Source organism: Tauraco erythrolophus, chromosome 3, assembly GCF_009769465.1.
Source record: "Tauraco erythrolophus isolate bTauEry1 chromosome 3, bTauEry1.pri, whole genome shotgun sequence".
NCBI lineage: Eukaryota > Metazoa > Chordata > Aves > Musophagiformes > Musophagidae > Tauraco > Tauraco erythrolophus.
In genome coordinates, this window is record NC_141467.1 from 75,425,933 (window position 1) to 75,449,316 (window position 23,384).

The following is a 23,384-nucleotide window of genomic DNA, read 5'->3' on the forward strand; positions in this document are numbered from 1 at the left end:
GCACTTCTCAGGAGAGTCGTCTTGGGATTTTTCCTCCTCTGTGTCTGAAGTATTTTTATTTTAAGTACAGTATGAAGATGGAGGCATTATGAAATGAAATTCATTAACAATTTAAAATTAGTCATTCATTCTTAAAGTGAAGAAGGACCTGTAAAATAAGTAGACACGTTTCTGAGACAGCACTGCCTGAAGATGATAAAATAAAATCCACTAGAAACTGCAGGGGGAGGCTGATGTTTGTTTGCATGACAAACATTGTGTTTACAACTGAAGCCCTTTGTGAAACGTGACTTGCATGTGTTTGAATGGTATGTATGAAAAACTTCAGAACAACTTGAGATTGGAACTTAAGGTATTATAGAATTGTAGAACAGTTTGGATTGGAAGGGACTTTAAAGATCATCTAGTTCTAGCTCTCCTGCTATGGACAGGGACACCTTCCACTAGATCAGGTTGCTCAAAGCTTCACACAGCCTGCCTGGCCTTGAACACTTCCAGGGATGGGGCAGCCACAACTCCTCTGGGCAGCCTGTTCCAGTGTTTCACCACCCGCATTGTAAATGTGTATCATGTTACTACAAGACATTTTATTTCATATTACTCCTGAAACTCCATGCGTTGATCTGCATGTGTATTTTAGAATTTTGAAGTGTATCAAGTATTACCAATTTATTTATAGGAGATCATGGGAAATAAATGTAATGCTGTCATCTTCATGATGAAGGAAATGAAAATACCTCACTGTTTTCTTTCATTCCTTTGAAAATCTGATAAATTGCACTAATAATGCTTGATACTCAAATTTTGTCTTGGCAGATAGTTTCTAGCAGGACTCTAACAAAACCATTAGTGCTTAAAAATGGCAGACCTGCTGGTAGAGGAAGTATTACGGTAAGACAATAAATCTCTTCAGTGCGTTCATCCTTAAATGTTTTTGTGGTTTGTTTTTTTTATTTTAGTTACTAGCTTTAACATAGTGTGTCTAATCTGCAGTGCTGTAAAAAGTATCTTAAAGCATTTGTTTTTTTCTTCTGCTAATACTACTTTGTAATCCAAAAGGAGAGCAGTCTATGTTTTACATCTGTAAGTCTCATTGCATCCATCAAAATAATTATGGCATCTGATGTGCTACTGTTTGGGCAGTATCTTTAATTGTCAGTGTCATCATCTAGTGAATCTCAATGTCAATTTCAATTGTTCCTCCCTCCCTCGACCCCATTTTTTAATGCTTCATTTGTAATCAAGGGCGATTTTTTTAATGGACCTCTTATAGGAGTGTTGTGAATATGAGAAATCTATTTAGTTCCTGAATACAAAACAAATATTTTATTTTGTTTACCTATCTAGATTACAGCAGAAGAAGTGAAGGATAACAGGGTGGTTATATTGGAAGTAGAAGCGAGGAAACTGGACAATAAGGTATTTGTGGTTGCTGTTTCTTTGATAAACTAGTAAAATCAGAATCTTGTCAAAACAGGAAAGATGAAAATGTTGGTTCTTATTTTTTTTTCTGAAATAATTAAATCCATTAAGATTTTTCTTACATTAAAAAAGAAATTGAAGAAAGATTGCTTTAGAGTAACTTAATTGACTGTTTTGCAATGAATTATAACATATTTCTAACTAAGACAAGTGCATTGCAGGGATATTCTGTGAATAGCATGCTTACATTTAAATGTAAATCTTTATGTTTTAATCATAAAGATAAGGGAGTTTTGGTATATCCATTGGTTGATATAGTTGTATAGATGATCACGTGTTATCACTCTGAAATAAATGGTGAAGAGTGTACTTGGAATGTATAAATCTGTTATGTTAAATATTTGGAGGCTGACTAAAAATACTGTATTTAGAAAAACTTAAAAATTAAATTAAAAAAAATGAAAAAAATTATTATTTTTCCCAATCGATTTAATGATGCTTTTTTGAACTGGATGAAGTCCTTAGTTTCCTAACTATCCATCATAGTTCTTATTAGTGTAAGTCTTATTTTGCTTGAACTGTTGGGTATTTAGTATGTGGACACTGCAGACTTTTATCTTCAATTGACAGACTGTGCCCTGTTTTCTTCCTCTCTTTCACAAATGGTAATATAATCAGACTTGCATTTCTTCCCCTAAAACTTTTGTTCCCCGAATGTTTAGTTTACTTTTTGTTAATCTGAGTGTGTTTTAACTAGCATTTAATGACATTCATGCCGGAGGCTCTTCTAGGATAATTACATGTTCTTTAAATACAGGATTTTTTTGGTAAGTCAGATCCTTATCTGGAATTCCACAAGCAGACTGGAGATGGAAACTGGGTGATGGTTCACAGAACAGAGGTAGGTTATTTTCAGTCAACAACCTAGAGATTAAGGTTATTTGTTTTCCAGTGTGCCACAACACTAGAGATACAGTGCCTTACAAAAAGGAGGGAGAATGGTCTGCTAGTTGACATGCAGTTAGAAATCACCTCAGCTCTTCCACTGATTTTCTGATAAGACAGGAAGTCTGTCTTACCCTGATTCTGGTTTATGACATCTTATTTTAAAGGAAAATACCTTTTTTTTTTTTTTAACTTTCTGCAAATGTTTTGAAAAGATAGTGCTTAGTCACAAAGGGGCATGTGTCTCAGTGCTACCCTGAGGGTAGAACTTGGGCATTCCTGTGTCTGTGCTGTTCTTATGTCAGTGTCACCTAGCTGTACCGTTTACTAATGAAAGTAATTATACTGAACGCTTGCATAGCAAGGGCAAGCCAAGGAGAATGCTGAGTGAGGAGAAATGTGCTTGGTGAGCAGCAGCCTTCCACGCAGGAGGAGATGCAGAGGTCTTGTGGCAGCAACTCACAGGGTAGGAGTAGGTTCAAAATATCTCACTGTAGTGTTTGCTCAGGCTTTAGTCACAACCGAGGTACATTTGAAGTGGTGAATGTATTAATTTTGAAGCATGGATGGTTTTTTTTGTGTCAGATTTATAAAATTAGTTTCTCTGATGAGGTGGTTCTTTTGCATAAAAATATGTCTTTTCCATGAGGATTTCAGTCATCTTCAATTTCAATAATGAATCCAGATTTTGCTCTTCCAATCGAGAACTGGCTGAAGAATTAGTTCTTTATGTTACAGATTTTAAAAACCTTTTTATGTTACAAACTATTATTTACTGTTTTCATTTGCAAAAGAGGGATTTCTTTCTCTGTATTCCTACAGTGCTGGAAGTATAAATATTACTATTACTAGGTATTATTAATGAAATATTGCTTATTGTGTGTAGTTTTTTGTGCTTTATAAGATCATTATTTTGTGTATTGAGCATATTACAGGTACTTTTCAGTTGACAAATTCTGAAGATGTTTTCAATATTATTCTTAAATATCACTTATTTAGCATTCAGCTTGAGAGACTGTGTGCAGAAGGGTGTCTTTTTATCCTCATGCACTGTTTCTGCTTAACTATACAATGGATTTCTTGAGGGAATATTTCAATAAGTGGCATTTCAGAATAAATATAAGCTGGAGTGAATTGTAATGTCCAGAGCATTGATGTATTCAGAAATTCCAATGCAATCTTTTTCCATGTTTTTTTTAAGTCATGCTCTTAGATGTGTTTGTGCGTATGTATATATGTGTGTGTTTATTTAAAAAAAAACCCACAACCAATGTCAGTATCTTTGTAACGATAAAGAAATTTATTTTTTTGCAGTGTAGTAGCTAAATGATATAGTAGATCACAATGCAGTCTAGAAAAATACATAGTAGAAAGATAACATCTCTTTTGGATAGTGGTACTGCATGTTAGGAATGTTTAGTTTGTTTATATTCTGTATGTTAGAATTTGAATGGCAGGAGGTGATTCACAGCAGTATTAGTCAACTGGTTTTGCTTACAAAAGTCGTGGCATGAAGCTACGATCAATTACAATGACTACTTCCCACTCTTGTGAACAATACTATTCTGGGTTTTTTTGTTTGTTTGTTTTTTAACAGGTCATTAAAAACAACCTGAATCCTGTTTGGAGGCCCTTCAAAATCTCTCTCAATTCTCTGTGTTACAGTGACATGGATAAATCAATCAAGGTAATGTATATGAAATGTGCATATGAATTAATGCATTTAAAAAATTAGAATATGTAATAAATGGAAGATGTGTTATTCTAGTTACTACCTCTTTGTTTCAAATTGAATTGAAAGTATTAGGTTTCTTATTTTATTTGAAAGTCAGAGAGATACATGCGTGTTTTGGGAAAAAAAATAAATCTCACATTTGTGACTCATTATCTGCTAAAAGTTGATCTTTTCAACTGGTTGCCCAGACTTTCACGTAAGTAGCTTTGAAATGTCCAATTCAGTTTCTTATGTAGATCGTACAGTTTTAATGTTGCATCAGCCAAAATTTATGGTGAAAAAGTACTGTATAGTGAAAGATGCATGCTAAAGGCTAGAATATGTTTTGTTCTGTGTTATGGATCTTGTAATAGTTTGTTACTGAGGCAACAGGTAGTGCTAATGAAATTCTCAATATCCTAGCTGATACAATTAATTACACTTATTATACTAGCTGAGGTAACAGATGTGGACCAGATGTCTCTTGTGGATACCAAATGTAGCAACTTTTCTCCTCAGATGAAACTGAATTTTCTGTCAGGAAGTCAGCCAAACCTGTGAAGTGATATTTTTACCAGGAATGGTCTTTAACTCTTCGTGTTTTCAAATCTTATCTTGAATAAATTATGTTTAATGTCTGAATGTTTTTCTTCAGGAATTCCCTTTAAGGGAAATTAAACAACCGATCAAAATGTCATTTATAAGCTATTATGAACATGTTAGGAACCTGATATTTTAGCATTTGAAAAAAACACCAGATGAAACAAACCATTGTACTTGCCGTGCTTTCCTCTGGAAAGGAAAAATGAGAGCATGATCTGCATGTGACAGATATTAGTCATATGACTTGAGGCAGTCCTGGAAAATGCTTAACAGCCACAGGGATCTAGGTGTTACAGCACCTGTATAGATTTAAATATATAATTATAGAGCAGACTAATGAACAACTTTACAAGCCCAGAATCTGCTTCGCTTGCTGCTTCTGTGTTTTTTCCTTCTTATTCTTTTCTGCTTCCCTTTTCCCCAAAGTAGCTGTGACAGCTGTTACATCTCCATATACTGTAAATATATTTCTCTTTTTCAGTAAGCAGCCATACTTAAGCTATACATTATTGATTAAAGTATGTCTATTAAAATGGAGTTATTCTCAGCTCTGTCATCGTGTTAATAAAGTCTGTTGTTCGGAATCTTACCTCACAAGTGTAGGTTTGCTTCCAGAGGAAATAGGTTTTACTTAAAGTTATGGGCTTGCAGACAGACAGTAGGATTATGTCTTAACTTAGAAATCCAGGAGCTATCACTTCAAACTTTAAAATGCAGACAGAATTGTATTATAATGTTGAAGGATTAAACAATGCTTTTAACGCTTTTGTATGCGCACAGTTGTACACGTGATGGGCTCTTTGACATAGTAAGTAAAACCACCAACTCTTCCATAATGAGTGGCTTTCACTTATTTAATGGCTTAGTTTGTGTATCTTCAGCAGTGCACAAACGAAGTTGATTGTTTCTTCTGGGTTTATTGCTATTTTCCATGTGAGTGTGTTTGCAGTCAGTGAAGTTTTTCTGTGTTGAGAATGTGAGCCTTTCATCTGGAGCAAGCATGCCTAGTTCTGCTGGGGAAAAAATATATGAAACTTTATCACATGATTCCTTGGCGCTATTGCGTGTCCAAGAGAGCGTATGTGGGACAAAAGAAATATTTCTGTTTTGCCTGGAGTGAGTGTTGAAAATTGACTTACATCAGTCAAGTATATCAAGCAAGACAAACTTTAATCCCTTTAAAAGGAAAACGAAATAACAGTGCTAGCTGTGAACAGGTATCGTAACTTTTGGCTCAGGAAATGTCTTCAGTTTTAAATTTTCTGGTGCAGAAGGACTTGACTGTGTATTTGATTGGCTTAATTTATGGCCGTCAAAAGAATTTTTACACAGTATCTGCCATGAACGTTAGTCTGTTGGTACTGTGGCTGCTTGTGTGAGATTTAAGTTGCTATTCAGTGCATGTGCATGCATTTTATTTATTTATTAGTGAATTAAAAATGTTGTAGGAGTAGAGCAAACTGCAGCACAGAGGCATGTTCTGCACAGCGTAGAACTTGCAATCTATGCATCATATTTTATACTTCAACATTATTCTTCGTCTTCAGAAACTTAATTCCTCTCAGAAACTCAATTGTATCTTAAGGTTGTTTATTTTACTTTGTTATTCCTAAATGAAGTGGGCAAATAATCAGCTGAATTGTTTCTTGAATATAACATAGGATTTTTTCTTTCCGGAAAGGTGGGTGTGAAAATAGCTGTTCAGTTTAAGCCATATATATTCAGTAAATTTTTTCTTGAAGTTTGTGTTTTGACTCCAAATGATGGAGGATTCCTACTTTGACTCTTGATTTGTTATTGTTATTATTTATAATTATAATTACTAAATTATTTTAATTTATTTTTCTGTGATCTGATTAAGTTAACTAGCCATGGCTGTGTTGCTGAACTGAAATAAAATATCAGAAATGGATGGAATTAGCATATGCTATTATAGATAAATACCCAGCTTTTTATCCAGAAGGTCAGTTAAGGCACATTCATAAGTTGAGCTTTTAAAAAACAGAAATTGAGGACACTGTGAGGTTAAACTAACAGTGGTAAAATTATATTCACTCAGACTTGCCGGTTCTCAAACAGAAAAAGTCTATTTTTCACTTGTTCTGCCGCCTTTGGTGGGTTGTGGTGTTAAAAGATGAGTTGATTGAACAGTAGAACTTAGCATTAAATGTTCAATACAGGAAAAGAGGGATTTTTAGTTGACATTCAGATCCATGAAGTGTGGATCATAATGATTTAAAATATGCTAATCTTAAAAAAAATATTCAAGTCTTGTTTCTAGATTTAGGACTGAACCTTCGTATACTTATAAATTCTGAGCTACCTTGAAGATTAGTAAAGTAATATAGTATCAATAAGACTCTCATGATCACTGAACAACCGATGTACTAAACTTTTAGCTGGGTGCTCAGAAATAGTTAAATTTCCTTAATAACTATGAAAAACTTAAGTCTGTTAATCCATGATGAAATTAAAAAACCCCTACAGGTTATTTTCCTACTTCCTAACACCCCCTCACTCCCAAAACACAGTTCGATATAATTGATGTTACCTGCTCATGTGGGACCTGACTCCACTTAGTGTTCTGGTCTCCACTTCAGTGGAAGATCAGATCTGAAGCTGGGTATATTGGCTTTTACCCAGTCTTAATCCATAATTTTTAAATGCAACTCTGCAATTCTAAGACTGCAATGCGAGAAAAACTCCATGACACGAGAGTTTTGGGAATGTTTTGGATGTTCAGCTTTGCCTGAACTAGAAATGCCATCGCATTGTTTATTGCAGTGTTTATTGCTTTTGTAGGGCCATTTCTGTTACTAACACTAAATAACACTTCATTTTAGGTTGAGTGCTATGACTACGATAGTGATGGGTCTCATGACCTCATCGGAAGTTTTCAAACGACAATGTCAAAACTGAAGGAAGCATCTCGATCCTCACCTGTAAGTCTTACATAGTCTAAACTGGCTGTGTGTTTTACTCATTTTGGAGCAAAGCTTGTGTCACTTGACTTGCAGGTATCGAGGTTGTGTTAGACTACACCTTAACGGTTGCTACTGTAGTTGAGGCTGAGTCAGCATTTACATTATACATAGTACAAATGTCACTGCAGTTAAGTTACTCGATCTTTTATTTCAAGTATGGCACTTACTGTCATGTATATTTGAGTGAATATGAAAAAATTCGACATTTATGGCACTGCACAAAAATGCATTTGAACATATTACATTATGTGGCTCTTCTTTAAAGTGAAATTACCCTTCCTGTTCTTAGGAACTGTAACAATTTGCAAGTCTTTCAATAAACAAGATTTACATTAAGAAGAAGAAAGGTGGCATAGCATCCTTAACATAAAAGTTTTTGGTTTCGTGGATGTGTATGTATGTATAGTGAAATATTTTACTATCTTTTCTTTTATTTCTGTAAAACCTGCAGGACTGCTCCTGCTTTAATAATAATGGAATATATTGAGTGCCTACTTGTACTTTTCTAATATCTTGAGTGTTGAATTTGTACTAAATACTTTAGAGCTCTTGAAAGTGAAGTCAGCCTTGACTGTAGTGGTTTTTTGGTTGCTGCTTTGTGCCCTGCCATGCTTTTCTTCTAGATACCTGTTTCTGAATTAATTTTGAATTATGCATGGTTTAGTTTAATGCCTCTTAAGGTTTGTAAGGAATTTTGGACTCATATGGTACATATGTGATTCATATGCTGCCTAATTGGAGCTCTTAGGTGTTTTTCTCTTTTTTTTTCTAGATTTTCAGGGACCAGATGATACCAGTTTAGGTTTAAATGCTGACAGTAATACTTAATTATAATAAAGTGTGCAAAAAAAACCTAAAACAGGGGAGCAGGAGGATTTAAAAAAATATTTTTTTCTGCTTTTTTAATGAAGATTTTATGAATCTTTTAGCAAGATGTTTTACTTCATTTAAAAAAAAAAAGTTGCACGCTTGTTACAGAGCAGTATGATAAGTTAAACAAACCTATCAGGTTTGTGTGTTCACATTTTCAAGTACGTATTTTTTGTGAGAACTGTGATAGTTCCCGTGAAGTGTGTTGTGTACAGACTCTTTGAGAAGAATCACAGAATCACAGAATGTTAGGGATTGGAAGGGACCTCAAAGGATCATCTAGTCCAATCCCCCTGCCTGAGCAGGACCACCTAGATCAGATCACACAAGAACGTGTCCAGGCGGGTTTTGAACATCTCCAGAGAAGGAAACTCCACAGCCTCTCTGGGAAGCCTGTTCCCGTGTTCTGTTACCCGTACTGGGAAGAAGTTCTTCCTCATGTTTAAGCGGAACCTGCTATGTTCCAGCATATAGCCATTTCCCCTTGTCCTATCATTGGATGCCACTGAGAAGAGCCTGGCTCCATCCTCATGACAGTCACCCTTTCCATATTTATAAACATTAATGAGGTCCCCCCTCAGTCTCCTCTTCTCCAAGCTAAAGAGACCCAGCTCCCTCAGCCTTTCCTCATAAGGGAGATGCTCCACTCCCTTCATCATCTTTGTGGCCCTGTGCTGGACCCTCTCAAGCAGTTCCTTGTCCTTCTTGAACTGCGGGGTCCAGAACTGGACGCAATATTCCAGATGCGGCCTCACCAGGGCAGAGTAGAGTAGGAGGAGAACCTCTCTTGACCTACTAACCACACCCCTTCTAATACACCCCAGGATGCCATTGGCCTTCTTGGCCACAAGGGCACACTGCTGGCTCGTGGTCATCCTGCTGTCCACCAGGACCCCCAGGTCCCTTTCCCCTGTGCTGTTCCCCAACTTGTACTGGTACATGGGGTTGTTCTTACCCAAATGCAAGACTCTACACTTGCCCTTGTTGTATTTCATTCAATTTCTCCCCGCCCAACTCTCCATCCTGTCCAGGTCTCTGAATGGCAGCACAGCCTTCTGATGTGTCAGCCACTCCTCCCAGTTTAGTGTCATCAGCAAGCTTGCTGACCATGCACTCTATTCCCTCATCCAAGTCATTGATGAATATGTTGAACAATACTGGTCCCAGTACCGACCCTTGAGGGACTCTACTGGTTACAGGCCTCCAACTGGACTCTGTCCCATTGACCACTACTCTCTGGCTCCTATCCTTCAGCCAGTTCACAATCCACCTCACTACCTGATCATCCAGACCACTTGCTCAGTTTAGCTGTGAGGATGCCGTGGGAGACTGTGTCAAATGCTTTACTGAAGTCAAGACAGACCACATCCACTACTCTACCATCATCCACCCACTGAGTGATGTCCTCATAAAAGGCTATCAGGTTTGTCAAGCACGACTTCCCCTTAGTGAAGCCATGTTGACTGCCCCTAATGACCCTCTTATCCTTGATATGCCTAGAGACAGCACCAAGGATAAGTTGTTCCATTATCTTTCCAGGGATGGAGGTGAGGCTGACCAGTCTATAGTTACCTGGGTCTTCCTTCTTGCCCTTTTTGAAGACCGGAGTGACATTTGCTTTCCTTCAGTCCTCAGGCACCCCTCCCATTCCCCACGATTTAGCAAAGATGATGGCGAGTGGCCTGGCAATGACATCCGCCAGCTCCCTCAGCACCCGTGGGTGCATCCCATCAGGACCCATGGACTTATGGATGGCCAGGTTGCTTAACTGGTCCCTAACCAAGTCCTCATCAACCAGGGTAGACTCCTCCTCTATCCTGACTTCCTCAGGAGCCTCAGGGTTCCGGGGCTCGTCAGGGTAGCCTCTAGCAGTATAGACTGAGGCAAAGAAGACATTCAGTAACTCTGCCTTCTTCTCATCCTCTGTCACCAGGGCACCCTCCTCATTCACCAGTGGGCCTACATTGCCGCTAGTTTTATCTGCAATGGATTTGAAGAAGCCCTTTCTGTTGTCCTTGACGTTTCTTGCAAGGTTTAATTCCAAGGAGGTCTTAGCTTTCCTAGTTGCCTCCCTACATCCTCTGACAGCAGACCTATATTCCTCCCAAGTGGCCTGCCCCTCCTTCCATGATCTGTACACTCTCTTTTTCCACTTTTTGCCCAACAGTTCCCCATTTAATCATGCAGGTCTCTTGGTGCCCTTTCTTGACTTCCTACCTGTTGGGATGCACCAGTCTTGAGCTCGGAAGAAGAGGTCCTTGTTGACAAACGTCTATGCTAATTGCTCCCCTAGAAGCATAATACATGTAATCTCTTTTGAATTTAAGGAAAAGGTATTTTAAGTTATAATCTGCCTGTGCTGGTTTTGGAAATGCTTTAAGAAAGTTATTTTCGTAAGAACTGTGGCTATACCTATTCTAAGTAACGTATTTCTATGTCCGTAAGATGAAGGTGAGACAGCACAACGCAGCTAACCTATAATCCTGTGTGATCTGATTAATTTGATAATGTCTATAAAATATTTTCAGTGCACCTTAGAATTTGGCTTTATATACTCAAAGTGTGATCTTTAGTTACTCTCACAATTCTGGCATCAGCTGCACCTGCGGGATATTTGGCACAACTTCTTTCAGGTTTACTTGAGGTGAGCATAGGTTTGACTCTATATCCTCAGTTGCTGAAAAAACTGATGTTGTATGACTGGAGTGGATTGGTGACTTTTCATTCTGTGAAGGATTGCTGATTCACACCCCCCCAATGCCTCCACCCCTTCCCTTAGAGCATATCTTCCTCTCAGGCATGATGTTAGTGCGCTCTGGTTGGAGGATTATAAAATGTAGTTGAGGGATTGTACGCGCTATGTATTCCATGGCCGTTTTTAGTGGATACCTCACCAATTGGCATAGTACAAAACCAAGTCTCTGAAAGAGAATTTCCATCAAAGAGAAGTGAAGCTGGTGGTGAAATGTCCAAAAAAAGGAAGGTAAAGAGGAGGCCTGTAGAATTCTCAGGTGATGACCTTGTCAGTGTATTTTTTTTGCTTGAGATTAATTGCAAGATCACTTAATTAACTTAAACCGAAGGAGCAGAACCTGGTTCTGGCACTAAGCCAGAAGGCATGTCTGGAATACCTCCTCAGACTGTTCATTCACCAGACATGCTGCGTCATGACTGTGTGATGACAGAGAGCTACTTAACCTGGCTAGCTGTTGGTTGCAGTTGGAGGTTAAGGTGTTGGCTTAGTTGATGAAGCCTCAACAACTGGTTTTGGAAAACTTCAACTTATACCTCTTATTTCATATATTGTTGCCATGGCTGCTGGAGACAGCAATGCTTTGCCCGAATCACCATATCTTTAACGAAAAGAAAGTTGTTAGCAGAATTCTTAGAGAGAAAATGGTACAGAATTTCTTTGTCTGGTCCAAATACAATTGTCTAAACAAATGTTTTTTTAAGCTTTTGGGTAAGACAGGGTTTCTGTCTTGATAATCATTTTTTTCTTGCTGGTTTTGGGCAGGCTGCATTTAATTTTGCTTGATGAAATAAACTGAAACTGCATTTTTAATACAAGCCCAAAGTATCAGTCTTAGAATAAAGAATTTTTAAATTTCTGGCATAAATGATTCATAGATTCATAGATTTCTAGGTTGGAAAAGACCTTAGAGATCATCGAGTCCAACCATCCCTAATCCCCATTAAACCATATCCTCAAGTAGCTCATCCACCCTATTCTTAAACACATCCAGGGATGGGGACTCAACCACCTCCCTGGGCAGCTTATTCCAGTGGCTGACAACCCTTTCAGAGAAGAAATACTTCCTAACATCCAACCTGAATCTCCCCTGACTAAGCTTATGCCCATTTCCTCTTGTTCTATCACCCATCACTAATGTAAAGAGCCCTTCCCCTAACTCCCCACCATCTTTTCTCAAGTATTTATAGGCCGTAATCAGGTCTCCCCTCAGCCTCCTCTTCTCCAGGCTAAACAGCCCCAACTCCCTCAGCCGCTCCTCATAAGTTTTATTTTCCAGCCCCTTGACCAGTTTAGTTGCCCTTCTTTGGACTCGCTCCAGGAGCTCAATATCTCTCTTAAAGCGAGGGGCCCAAAACTGGACACAATATTCCAGGTGCGGCCTCACCAGTGCCGAGTACAGGGGCAGGATCACTTCCCTGCTCCTGCTGGTCACACTATTCTTGATACACGCCAGTAAACCCATTGGCCTTTTTGGCCACCTGGGCACACTGCTGGCTCATATCAAGCCGGTAGTCAACCAACACCCCCAGGTCCTTCTCCGCCAGGCAGCTCTCCAGCCACTCCTCCCCGAGCCTATAGCGATGCTTGGGGTTTTTATACCCCAAGTGAAGGACTCTGCACTTGGCCTTATTAAAGCTCATGCCATTGGCCTCAGCCCAGTGATCCAGTCTGTTCAAATCCCTCTGAAGAGCCTCCCTACCCTCGAGCAGATCGACACAGCCTCCCAGCTTGGTGTCGTCCGCAAATTTACTGAGGGTACATTCAATCCCCTCATCCAGGTCATTGATAAAGATGTTAAACAGAACTGGACCCAGCACTGAGCCCTGGGGAACCCCACTGGTGACCGGCCTCCAGCCGGATTTAGCCCCATTTACCACCACTCTTTGGGCCCGGCCATCCAGCCAGTTTTTAACCCAAAGGAGGGTGTACCTGTCCAGGCCAGCAGTTACCAGTTTCTCCACCAGAACACTATGAGAAACTGTATCAAAGGCTTTACTGAGGTCCAGGAAAACTACATCCACAGCCCTTCCCTCGTCAACCAGGCGGGTCACCCTGTCATAGAAGGTGATCAGGTTTGATTGGCAAGACCTGCCTTTCATAAACCCATGTTGACTGGGCCTGATCACCCGGTTAACCTGTATGTGCACATTAATAGCACTCAAGATAACCTGTTCCATGACTTTGCCCGTCACCGAGGTCAGACTGACAGGCCTGTAGTTCCCCGGATCCTCCTTCTGCCCTTTTTTGTAAATGGGGGTAACATCCGCCAGCCTCCAGTCCAGCGGAACTTCCCCAGTGAGCCAAGACTGCCCAAAGATAATGGACAGGGGTTTGGCAATGACATCCGCCAGCTCTCTCAGGACTCTCGGGTGGATACCATCAGGCCCCATAGACTTGTGGGCATCCAGCCGAAGGAGCAGATCCTTGACCCGTTCCTCTTGGATCACAGGAGCTTCGATCTGCTCTCCCTCCCTGCACTCAGACACCGAAGGCCAGCTCACCTGGGAACTGCTGACCTTATTATTAAAGACTGCGGCAAAGAAGGCATTAAGGACCTCAGCCTTGTCTTCATCCCTAGTGACTAACGTACCCCCTGAGTCCAGTAGGGGCTGGAGGTGATCTTTAGCCCTCCTTTTGTTATTAATATATTTATAGAAAGACTTTATTTATTTATTGATATTTATAGTGCTTTTGCTGGATTTGTTTGCATTCATTCAGGTTGAATTTGAGTGCATCAATGAAAAGAAAAGACAGAAGAAAAAAAGCTATAAAAACTCTGGCATTGTGAGCGTTAAGCACTGTGAGGTCAGTAATATAATCTGGTATGACTCTTTGTTTTGAGTTGTTCAGGCATAACAGCTCTCGTCTATATGCCTTCACCCTCAAGCTGTAAGAAACTTTAAAATATCTGAAATTTCCAGACACAGTAAATATTTAAGGGCTCTGTTTTATATAAGGAAACAGATTGACAGCTGAATCATGTGTCTGTCCTCCCCTGTCCCATTGCTCTCTCTTGAAGATGCCGTGTGTATGGCTAAGGTCCCTTACTAATTCGTAAGGGCTTTCCTGAACTACTGCTTTTCCCAACTCACCGTTTTATGGTGAATTGAAATCTGTTAAATCTGTCATAATATGTTGTTTTATAAATGGTAGTGCTTTTGGAGCTGCAGTGTTGTCTGCCTGTAATTTTTTAAAAGGCCTGATTCTGCTGCACTGAGTGTGTGATGGCACATGCTGTACCTGTCCTCACTGCAGTGGGTGGGTGGGAGGGATGTCTATAGAGTAAAAGTAGTGCTTTGCGTGGGCAAAGATAGCAAATCTGGAACCTCAAACCTTGCTGCAATAATACTACTTTTCTCCCATTAAAAAAAAAAAAAGTTAATTTATATCTTTAACTTCTATTTTTAGATCATAGTAGAATGCACATTCCTTGATTACATCATGGGTGGGTGTCAGCTGAATTTCACAGTAAGTTAAATCATTTATATAAAGTAGCTTTTGAGTTTTGGAACAAACTGTAGTATGTAGTTGATTTGATTATGGTAGTATTATTTATTTTTGTTCTGTAGCATGGAGGGGGGAAGCCATTTTGCCAGAGTCCATCTAGTCTGTTTAGAAAAAAGAGATTTTCTTTACTCATGACACAAAGTTCTGAATCCGTAGTTATGTTTCTTAGGAGCTAGCTGAGCTGTGTGGATGGAGACCAAGGAGAAATTTACAGGTCTCTGATTTACTTTGAGTTTCCTTTTCTTAAGGGCTCTTTCTTTCTTTTTCCTCGTTTTCCTCTGACCTAATATTTCACTTTTGCCCTTGATGGTTATTAAGGCCCTTTGCTTAATGAAAGCAACATACAGAAGCCATCATATGGGTTAAGACACTTAAATTACATAATTAGTGAACTGAATGCAGCACAAGTAATAGTAAGATGTCTGCACTGTCTCTAGGCTTCTGTGGAGTCTGGCTAGTCATACTTCTGAGAGGAAGGATATATATGGCAAGATACAGGATGAAGTTAATTTAACAGCTATTGAAGAGCTGCTGTGAATGGTAACTGAAAGGAAACACAGTGAAAACGTGATAGATGAAAGTCATTTGTCATTTCAGCCCTACTGAGAGGTGCAGAGCTTCTGCTAGTTTTGTGGTGGCATTGTTCTGAGAGTGTAAATATTTCAAGAAACCTACATCTAAGTATTAGTGCAGTATTAGTGCCTGTTAGATTTGTAGATGTCCTGGTAGCTACTGTTTACAACTCTTTTGTGATTTTTCACTTCAGCTTTGGCAGAGATAAGAAACATTAGTTTACCTCTAACAGCAATTTGATACAAATACTGCATTTGACAGGTGGGAATAGATTTTACAGGCTCCAATGGAGACCCTCGCTCTCCAGACTCTCTGCATTACCTCAGCCCAAATGGAGTTAATGAATACCTGACAGCAATTTGGTCTGTAGGAATGGTCATTCAGGATTATGATACGTAAGTTTTAGATTTTTATTTAAATCATTTTTTAGATACTTACAGATTTTTGTGATAGTTTCTTAAACCAGTGTTCTAGATGCCAGCAGATATATCGGAATGAAACTTCTGAGCTGAAATGTAGAGCTAAAAAAGACTTCATAATCACTGCACAATCACATAATCACAAGCAGAAGCTTCTGTTTACAGCAGACAAGCAAGGCTTTTCATCTGTGATATAAAGAGCAGCATTAATTTAAATAAATGCTTGCGTTCTTGCCGATTTGATGTTAAAGACTAGTTTTGGTCCTAGAAACAATTACAGAGGAGAACTTCCATTTAATTTTGCCTCTTAATGCTTAATAAACAGCATTTTTAATGATCAAAAGCAGCACTGATTAGCTAAACTTATTGAACTATGACGGCTGTTAAAGGAAGGCACTCACTTCATTTTCTTTAAAATTGCTTTTTTAGAGATAAGATGTTTCCAGCCTTTGGATTTGGTGCACAAATTCCTCCTTCCTTTCAGGTAATGGAATATGTAAATGCACTACATAAGACAACTAAAAGCACTTACTTCAGGAGATTGTACATACAGTCCTGACTATCTCTTTTTTGTATTGACAGGTGTCACATGAGTTCCCATTAAATTTTAACCCATCAAACCCGTTCTGTAATGGTAAGTCTAAGACAGTAACGTCAGACCTAGGGAGTAAAATGTCTAACGTGAAGGGATAAAAACACTTGAAAGGTGAACTGTGAAGCATGTTATTCTAATTAAATAATGAGTTTAGTTGTGTAGCAGGAAACAATTTTATAACCCTTTTCTTAGTTATTAGAAATAGCATTTGATCTCTCTTCCATAATGATTTGTGAAAGAAGTGTTTTAAACAGTGAGGGCACAGTACAGGTAAGCTGGGAACGGTTCTTTCATGTTGTCAAGCCACTTCATTCTACTTCGCTGCTGGTGTGGAGTTACCTGGTTGAGTGTGATGCTGTTAGTCCCTGTTCAACATGGCCTCTCTGACCACACTGCTAACTCCCACAAGCTGCCAGGCGGAGAGAACTGTTATAATTCAGATAAATGGGATTGACCATACTATTTAGCTTTTCTAGTCACATAAAGCCAAGCATGTTAAGTATGTGTGTTAAGCATTGGTCAAGCTGAAGGCCTACGTTGCTCCTGAATCTTTTGTATTTTTCATCATGGTTAGTTTTAAATATTTGCACCATCACTTTAACTGATATTTACTGTGTTTTAGGAAGATTGACTGCTTCAAATTATCCAAATTCTAATATGAAAAAATTAATATATTTTTGTTCTCTAGGAATCCAAGGCATTGTTGATGCATATCGGGCTTGTCTTCCTCAAGTGAAGTTATATGGGCCAACAAATTTTTCTCCAATTATAAATCATGTGGCAAGATTTGCTGCTGCAGCTACGCAACAGCAAACAGCATCTGTAAGTTCTTTATTGGTAGTGTGTGTATTTTTTTTTCCTTTTTCTTTCCCTTCTAGTTTATAAATACTGTTTTTCTCTTCAAAGCTTTTAAGTGTACTTGTTTCGACAGGTGACTATTTACCTTGTGAATTGATGTCTGATGCCCTTAAAACGAATAAAAGCTAACTGATTTTTGCAGATTGTATACAACAATTCTCTCCTAAATTAACTAAATAAACTCTTCAGAGTTGAAAGATCAACTAAAAAATACATGACACCTTTACGGTATCTTTTATTGAAAGAGCTCTTGTAGTGCTATACAGATGTTAAAATCTAATTTAAGCCTTTGCATATAGGAGAGTGATTTAACCTCAGCTGGGAAAAATCAGCTAGACCTTGTTTCACCTCAGATAGCTGAGAGAGAGAACTAAGTAAGGTAATGAAGGAGTGGAGGATATAGCTTCTGACATCTAAATGCCAACATAAATAAGTAACTGCCCTTACTATAAAGCTTTAGGTGCTGTATGTGCTGTGCTCTCCTCCCTATTAAATTCCCTAGCAATAGATTATTTTTTCTGCCTGAAAGGATATATCGAAAAAGTTTTGCTGCCTTGCCACATTTAATGCATAGTGTGCAATTTAATGCCTAGTGTGCATATTTTGGATTGGATTTTGGCTTTGGGGTTGGTTGGGTTTTTTTTTTTTTCCAGTATGGAGGAAGTATAGAAGAGATAAGTAAATTCAATGTGATGTGCTATCATGCTGCTGATCACAGCCTTCTCTGATCATGGTTGCTTTGTAGTCATTCTTGCTGGAGTCGGGGAATGGAGTGGTGAGGAGCAATGAGAAAAGGTGATACTTGAACACAGGAGATAAGGGAAAACCAATTATTTAGAGGTAGATAAGGGAAGATGGGAAGCAAAGTACTGAAGAGGAAGGCTTTTAAGAATACTCGGAGTACCTTTGGAACTTGAATTTGTGCTGCCCAGTAATCGTCTGAAATAAACCAAGCGAGAGAAGACCAGAAGTTCAAAAAGCTTGTCATGATTTCTGAGCTTTGTACTTCTAGCTTGTTCTTGTTACTTCAATCCAGAACAGAGGCTAAGATGCCGACTTTAAGAAGCCCTGGCAGTATAGTGGAAGCAACTCAAGTTGTCCTTGAATTTACTGAAGTACTGCAAGGTGGTCTCAGATGCCTTGGTAACTTCATAAAGCAGCTAGAAAACAAGATTAACAGAATTTGAAAACGGCCATGCTGGTTTTCAGCGCAAAAATATGTGTTTTAATCTATATTTAGGATTTTAGGGATACACTGAAAAAATGAAGGCATGTTCTGTTACCCTTGGCAGAATTCTTTTATTTATCTGTTCTTAACTGAATAAAGCAAAGGCTAGCATTTTATAAAGGTATCGATAGATCAGAAAGGAAATAAATACAAGTATCACAGGTTTTGGCTGTCCAAAACCTCAACAAACTGCCTTCTATCGCAGGACAAGTACTTGGAAGATAGGTTAACTATTGGTTTATCTGGGGATTTTGGAGAGGAGGAGGACTATTCCATTGGGTTTTTCTTTTAAAAGATTATGTTGTGGTTATAAATTTCTTTGGACTGTACAGGTGCAGCCTGACAACAACTTAGATGTTTGATTGTAAAATTCAGTGAGTGCATTTAACATGCTAAAAGTGACAACAGTATGTAGTTTCTTTGCCGTAACACGGTGTTTATTGATTTGACAGCAATACTTTATACTTCTGATCATAACGGATGGTGTGATAACAGACCTTGATCAAACTCGAACTGCTATAGTTAATGCTTCGAAATTGCCCATGTCCATTATCATTGTTGGTGTTGGAGGAGCAGACTTCGATGCTATGGAGTTTCTTGATGGTGACAATGGAGTTCTTAGGTCCTCGTCAGGAGAACCAGCTGTCAGAGACATTGTCCAGTTTGTGCCATTCAGGAAGTTCCAAAATGTAAGTAATCTTAATGGTACGCTTAATGTATATCGTAGAGGTATGCTGGGTTTGCTAGGATATCCTAGGTATAGTCCTATGTTTTTGCAGTGTCTCTAAAATGAACTCTGAAGTCTAAGATAAGTCAAGAAAAGGACTGAAGACTTCAGCATCTGTAGAATTTCCATTAGTTGCTGCAGGGGAACGACCTTTGGAAATCTCCCTCAGACTTGGTTAAACAAATGGATGTATTTTTCATCTGGGAGGAGGAACTTCTGTGGTTTTGTTCTTATAGAAAAGTGTTTTTTATTGTGGATGCCCATTTGTAAATGTGGATTAGTCCTACGTTTTAGTGCAGTGTCAAAATTCAAGACTAAATCAGGAAGGTTGTAATCAGTAGAAATTGTGTATGGGCACAATACTGCTAATAGTTTTCGTTCTTGTTGAAGCAAATATACCAAAAAAATAGGCATTGAAAGAACGGAGCCCTAATTTTTTGCTGTAGAATCCAATAAAATATGCACAGGCTAATATAGTCTGGCTTTTAAATGACATATTGCTGGAAACAGTTGACTTTTAAAAAAAAAAAAAAACAACAAAAAAACCCCAAAATTTCGTCAGGATGGGAAAGATAAAATCAATATTTTTATTTCCATCCTAATATGTTCTAATTTTGTTTTGTTTCTTAATATTAACCCTTTTAATAATGCTGCTTATACCTCCTTATTTTGTCTTTGTATTTTTTCTTTTGTTACAAGTTCTTTGTTTAATCTCAGAGCAACTCAGGCAAACTGAAAAGAGAAAGAGCACAAAATCAATATAGAATATGCCTACCGAATAATGCACTTGGATGTAGACTAACTAGGGTCAATATTCAGTATAAAATTATATTTTCAAAAGCTTTCAGTTTCTAGAAAAAGGGACACTTTTTTTTTTTCCTGTAGATACTTAGTCTTACAGTAAAAACAGTATCTGTAGAAGAGATACTACTGCTCTGTAGCAGTACAGTTCCTGTGGCTTGCACTTGGTGCCAAGGGTTGCAGGTGATTAGGCAAGCCCCTGAAGGGTCATCTTAAGCAGATAACGGAAGTGTGTTTACTTGGCTGAAGTCTGACATCTGCAGATCTGTGTGTGTATATCTCATATGACAAAAGGTATCTTCAGACATGGCAGCCCTTTTCGCGCCCGGCTCCTGTTAATTCCGTGGAACAAGGCAGCCAGTTGGTTTGTGGTAACGGGAGTGAGAAGGTAAAGATGTCAGGGAAGCTTCCATCTGTCTGTCCCACAAGGGCGCTGTGTAAAGTCTTCTGTAAAATGTCAGACTTTAAATTTTCCTAGTAGAGGAGGTGCTTATTACCCATCTTAGGATCAACTTTAACAGTTGGTGAAAACTGAAACTTGGTGTTCTTTTTTTGTAAGTCTCCAAAAGAAGCTCTGGCGCAGTGTGTCCTGGCAGAAGTCCCTCAGCAAGTGGTGAACTACTTCAGCACCTACAAACTGCAACCTCCTAAGAATCCTGCTACAAAGTGAATGGGCTGAGCAGGGGAGCTGAGACTTTGTGCTTGCTTTACTTTCTGTATCTACAGACCCTAGTTCTCAAGATACTTCTGTATAACTGTGTACACACACCTCTGTATGGTAACATCTGTTAGCTTTCGCCTATAAATCCTTTGCCAAGTGTGCCTTTTAAGGGCCAAAATTGCAGTTGTGTTAATATTTGATGTTGATTGGAAAGTTAGAGCTTACATGGGTGCATTTTATTGTGAAAAGTAAGAGTGGAAAAAAAAAGAGGTTGAATATGCAGACAGAAGGGGGAGAACGGCTGGAGTGGAACAGCTGCCCATTCGATAAATATGACCAGTGGGAGTGCTCAACTGCTTTTGTGGGGATCGGCTCCAAGGGCTGCAGTTTCTCAGTGATCATAAAACCAGTCTGAAATGAAAAAGAGGGTATATCCCCACCAAGCAGATAAGTTTGTATGTGATTCAGCAAATTTGGAATATTTCAGGCTTCTGTTTCTATTAAGACACCATAACAAAATTTTGTCACAGGAGTTTCATAATTAGACGAGTGCCAGAACAGAGTGTAAAGGCTCTCCTTGCATGCCTACTTCACATTTACGACTTCAGTGCCTTTGGCTAATGCCTGGAATTCAGGACTGTGTGAACATGAGCCAAAGAAGTCATTAACATATATGTTTTTTGTAGTATGCAGTCTCCTAAAGTAGTACAGGAATACTTGGGTGAATCAAGGTAAACCTCTGACATCTTAGAAGAATCCTATTGGCCTTTGAGGCTACTACTGTAAAGGCTGTAAGATGTTTTTCACTGTGTCCTGTGCTGGAAAACAGGAACTCCAGATTTTATTTTCGTTGGGGTTTTGCTTTTGTTTGCTTGTTTTCTGTAAAACAGTCATGACTATTGATCTTTAAGGGCTTTTTCTGACATGGGAATTCACTTTTCAGTTAAAAAGTTTTATCTGATTTATAACTGCATATTTTCAAGCAAAGAGTTCTTGAAAGTGCTACCTGATTTATATTAGTGTTTTTCGTATTTTGAATCATGCTGCTTTGTCATGAGCCCACTAATGAAAAATGCCTGCAAAAAAAACAATCTTCCCTTCTACCTCCCAGTAGGAAGACATCAGAAAGTCTCTGTGCTCTAATCCTATAGTCATACTGCATTTCTCTAGGGCAAACAATTTCTGGTTTAATTTCTTGGCTTGAGTTTTCTCTTCACCATTTACACCAAGTATAAATCATATTATTATTGCTCAGTGGACAGATTAAGCGTTCTTGTCTCCCAGTTCCGTACTGCTTGCTGAGGATCTCTTCCGATCCTGTCAGTGCATGTAACGTAAGTGGATGTAAAGGTCTCATTTATCACTTCCAAAATGCCCATCTTGAACATTAATTTTGTAGCTTCGCGTTTGAAGAGGTTTAGAGTTAGCACCCAGCTGATCTGATTTTGACTGGTCTAGCTGCCACATGTAAGAACAGAATGGACTAGCGCTGAATTTAGCATTCTTGGGCACTGAAGATTGCACCAGGTCATAGTGGATGTGACTTCGTATGTGACTTTTTTTAGTTGCTGGAGCTGCTCTGTGTGGTTTGTTTATCCCCCCGTACAAATATAATCCTATCAAAAATCCGGATTCACATTAACATTGATGGATGAAAGATATACGTATTGAGATTTTCTTACACAACCTGTAAAACATACCAAATGTTTTTTGTAGACTGTTGACTAGTTATCAATCATGAATGAATATGATACTCTCCACTCCATTTTCCTTGGTGGAAGGAAGTCCTAAATAGTTTCAGTAGTGGAATACTAAGGAAGAGTTTTTGGGTTTTTGTTTCATATTAAGCCAAGCTCTTTCTCTTTTTAAATCTAATTCATGTGTTTGCTTATATCAAAATCGAGTCATCTTTTTATCAATGCAGTGCATATGTGTTCCTACTTTATTCATAAATTATAACGCCGTGTCATGCCAGATACGCAACACAAAATACTAAGATCAAGGAAGTCGTTACAATGAACCTAAATCATGCTGCAGCAAATTGATACTGTATGATTTTGGAACAGTGAAGTGTTTCTCAGCTATATGCTCCATGTACAGAGATAAGAGGATGCAGTATTAACTCTTTGTCTAGATTCATTGACGTGGACGAGTACGACTGATTTGGAGTACAGGATACCACTGAAGTTCCTCTGAGCTTTCTGCCAAAAATATAGTGCTTCATCTGAGTTCTGTTACCAGTTCTATTGTAAGTTGCTCTGGAAGTGCATTTAAATGCATTCAAGTATGTTAATAGCTGTTATTGTACTGAATATCTGCTGCATATAAAATACATAAACTTTTTTGTCTGTATTCTGTACGTAAATTCCGAGTTTCTACAGTAGGGAGTTCATTATCTCTTTTTGGAAATGTACCCCCATCTTCCTCAAGCTTAGGGAATTAAATAGCATATTGATGACACCTACTTCTCAATGTGCCTTGTTCTGCGTAAAAGAAAAGTGTTTCAGATCTGACAGTGACAGGAACTGTTTTCCCAGTATAACTTCTAGAGGTCTGCAGCTAACAGACTCTTGGAAAATTTGGAAACTTCCAAGTTCGGCTGAAGTAATATTCTCAGTCAAGGAATTCAGCAGGTTGTGAGTCAAGGGGGAGGGGTGTTATTTTGTTGTTTTGCCATTTTTTGTTTGTTTATTTTTTACATGTAAAAAATGCCACTAGCTTG

General features: G+C 38.6%; 1 protein-coding gene across 1 annotated transcript in view; it reads left to right on the plus strand.

Moving 5' to 3' along the window:
• The window catches only part of CPNE3 (copine 3), a 33,428-nt gene extending 11,170 nt beyond the window's left edge, over positions 1 to 22,258 (plus strand). Inside the window, exons 4-16 of the mRNA XM_086608722.1 lie at positions 817 to 891; positions 1,348 to 1,419; positions 2,240 to 2,323; positions 3,965 to 4,054; positions 7,528 to 7,626; positions 14,012 to 14,098; positions 14,702 to 14,761; positions 15,635 to 15,768; positions 16,222 to 16,276; positions 16,375 to 16,426; positions 17,076 to 17,209; positions 18,926 to 19,162; positions 20,561 to 22,258. Coding sequence (XP_086464848.1) covers positions 817 to 891; positions 1,348 to 1,419; positions 2,240 to 2,323; positions 3,965 to 4,054; positions 7,528 to 7,626; positions 14,012 to 14,098; positions 14,702 to 14,761; positions 15,635 to 15,768; positions 16,222 to 16,276; positions 16,375 to 16,426; positions 17,076 to 17,209; positions 18,926 to 19,162; positions 20,561 to 20,671 — 1,290 coding nt within the window. The 3' untranslated portion in view covers positions 20,672 to 22,258. The remainder of the gene's footprint in view (positions 1 to 816; positions 892 to 1,347; positions 1,420 to 2,239; positions 2,324 to 3,964; positions 4,055 to 7,527; positions 7,627 to 14,011; positions 14,099 to 14,701; positions 14,762 to 15,634; positions 15,769 to 16,221; positions 16,277 to 16,374; positions 16,427 to 17,075; positions 17,210 to 18,925; positions 19,163 to 20,560) is intronic.
• Positions 22,259 to 23,384: the final 1,126 nt, after the last annotated feature.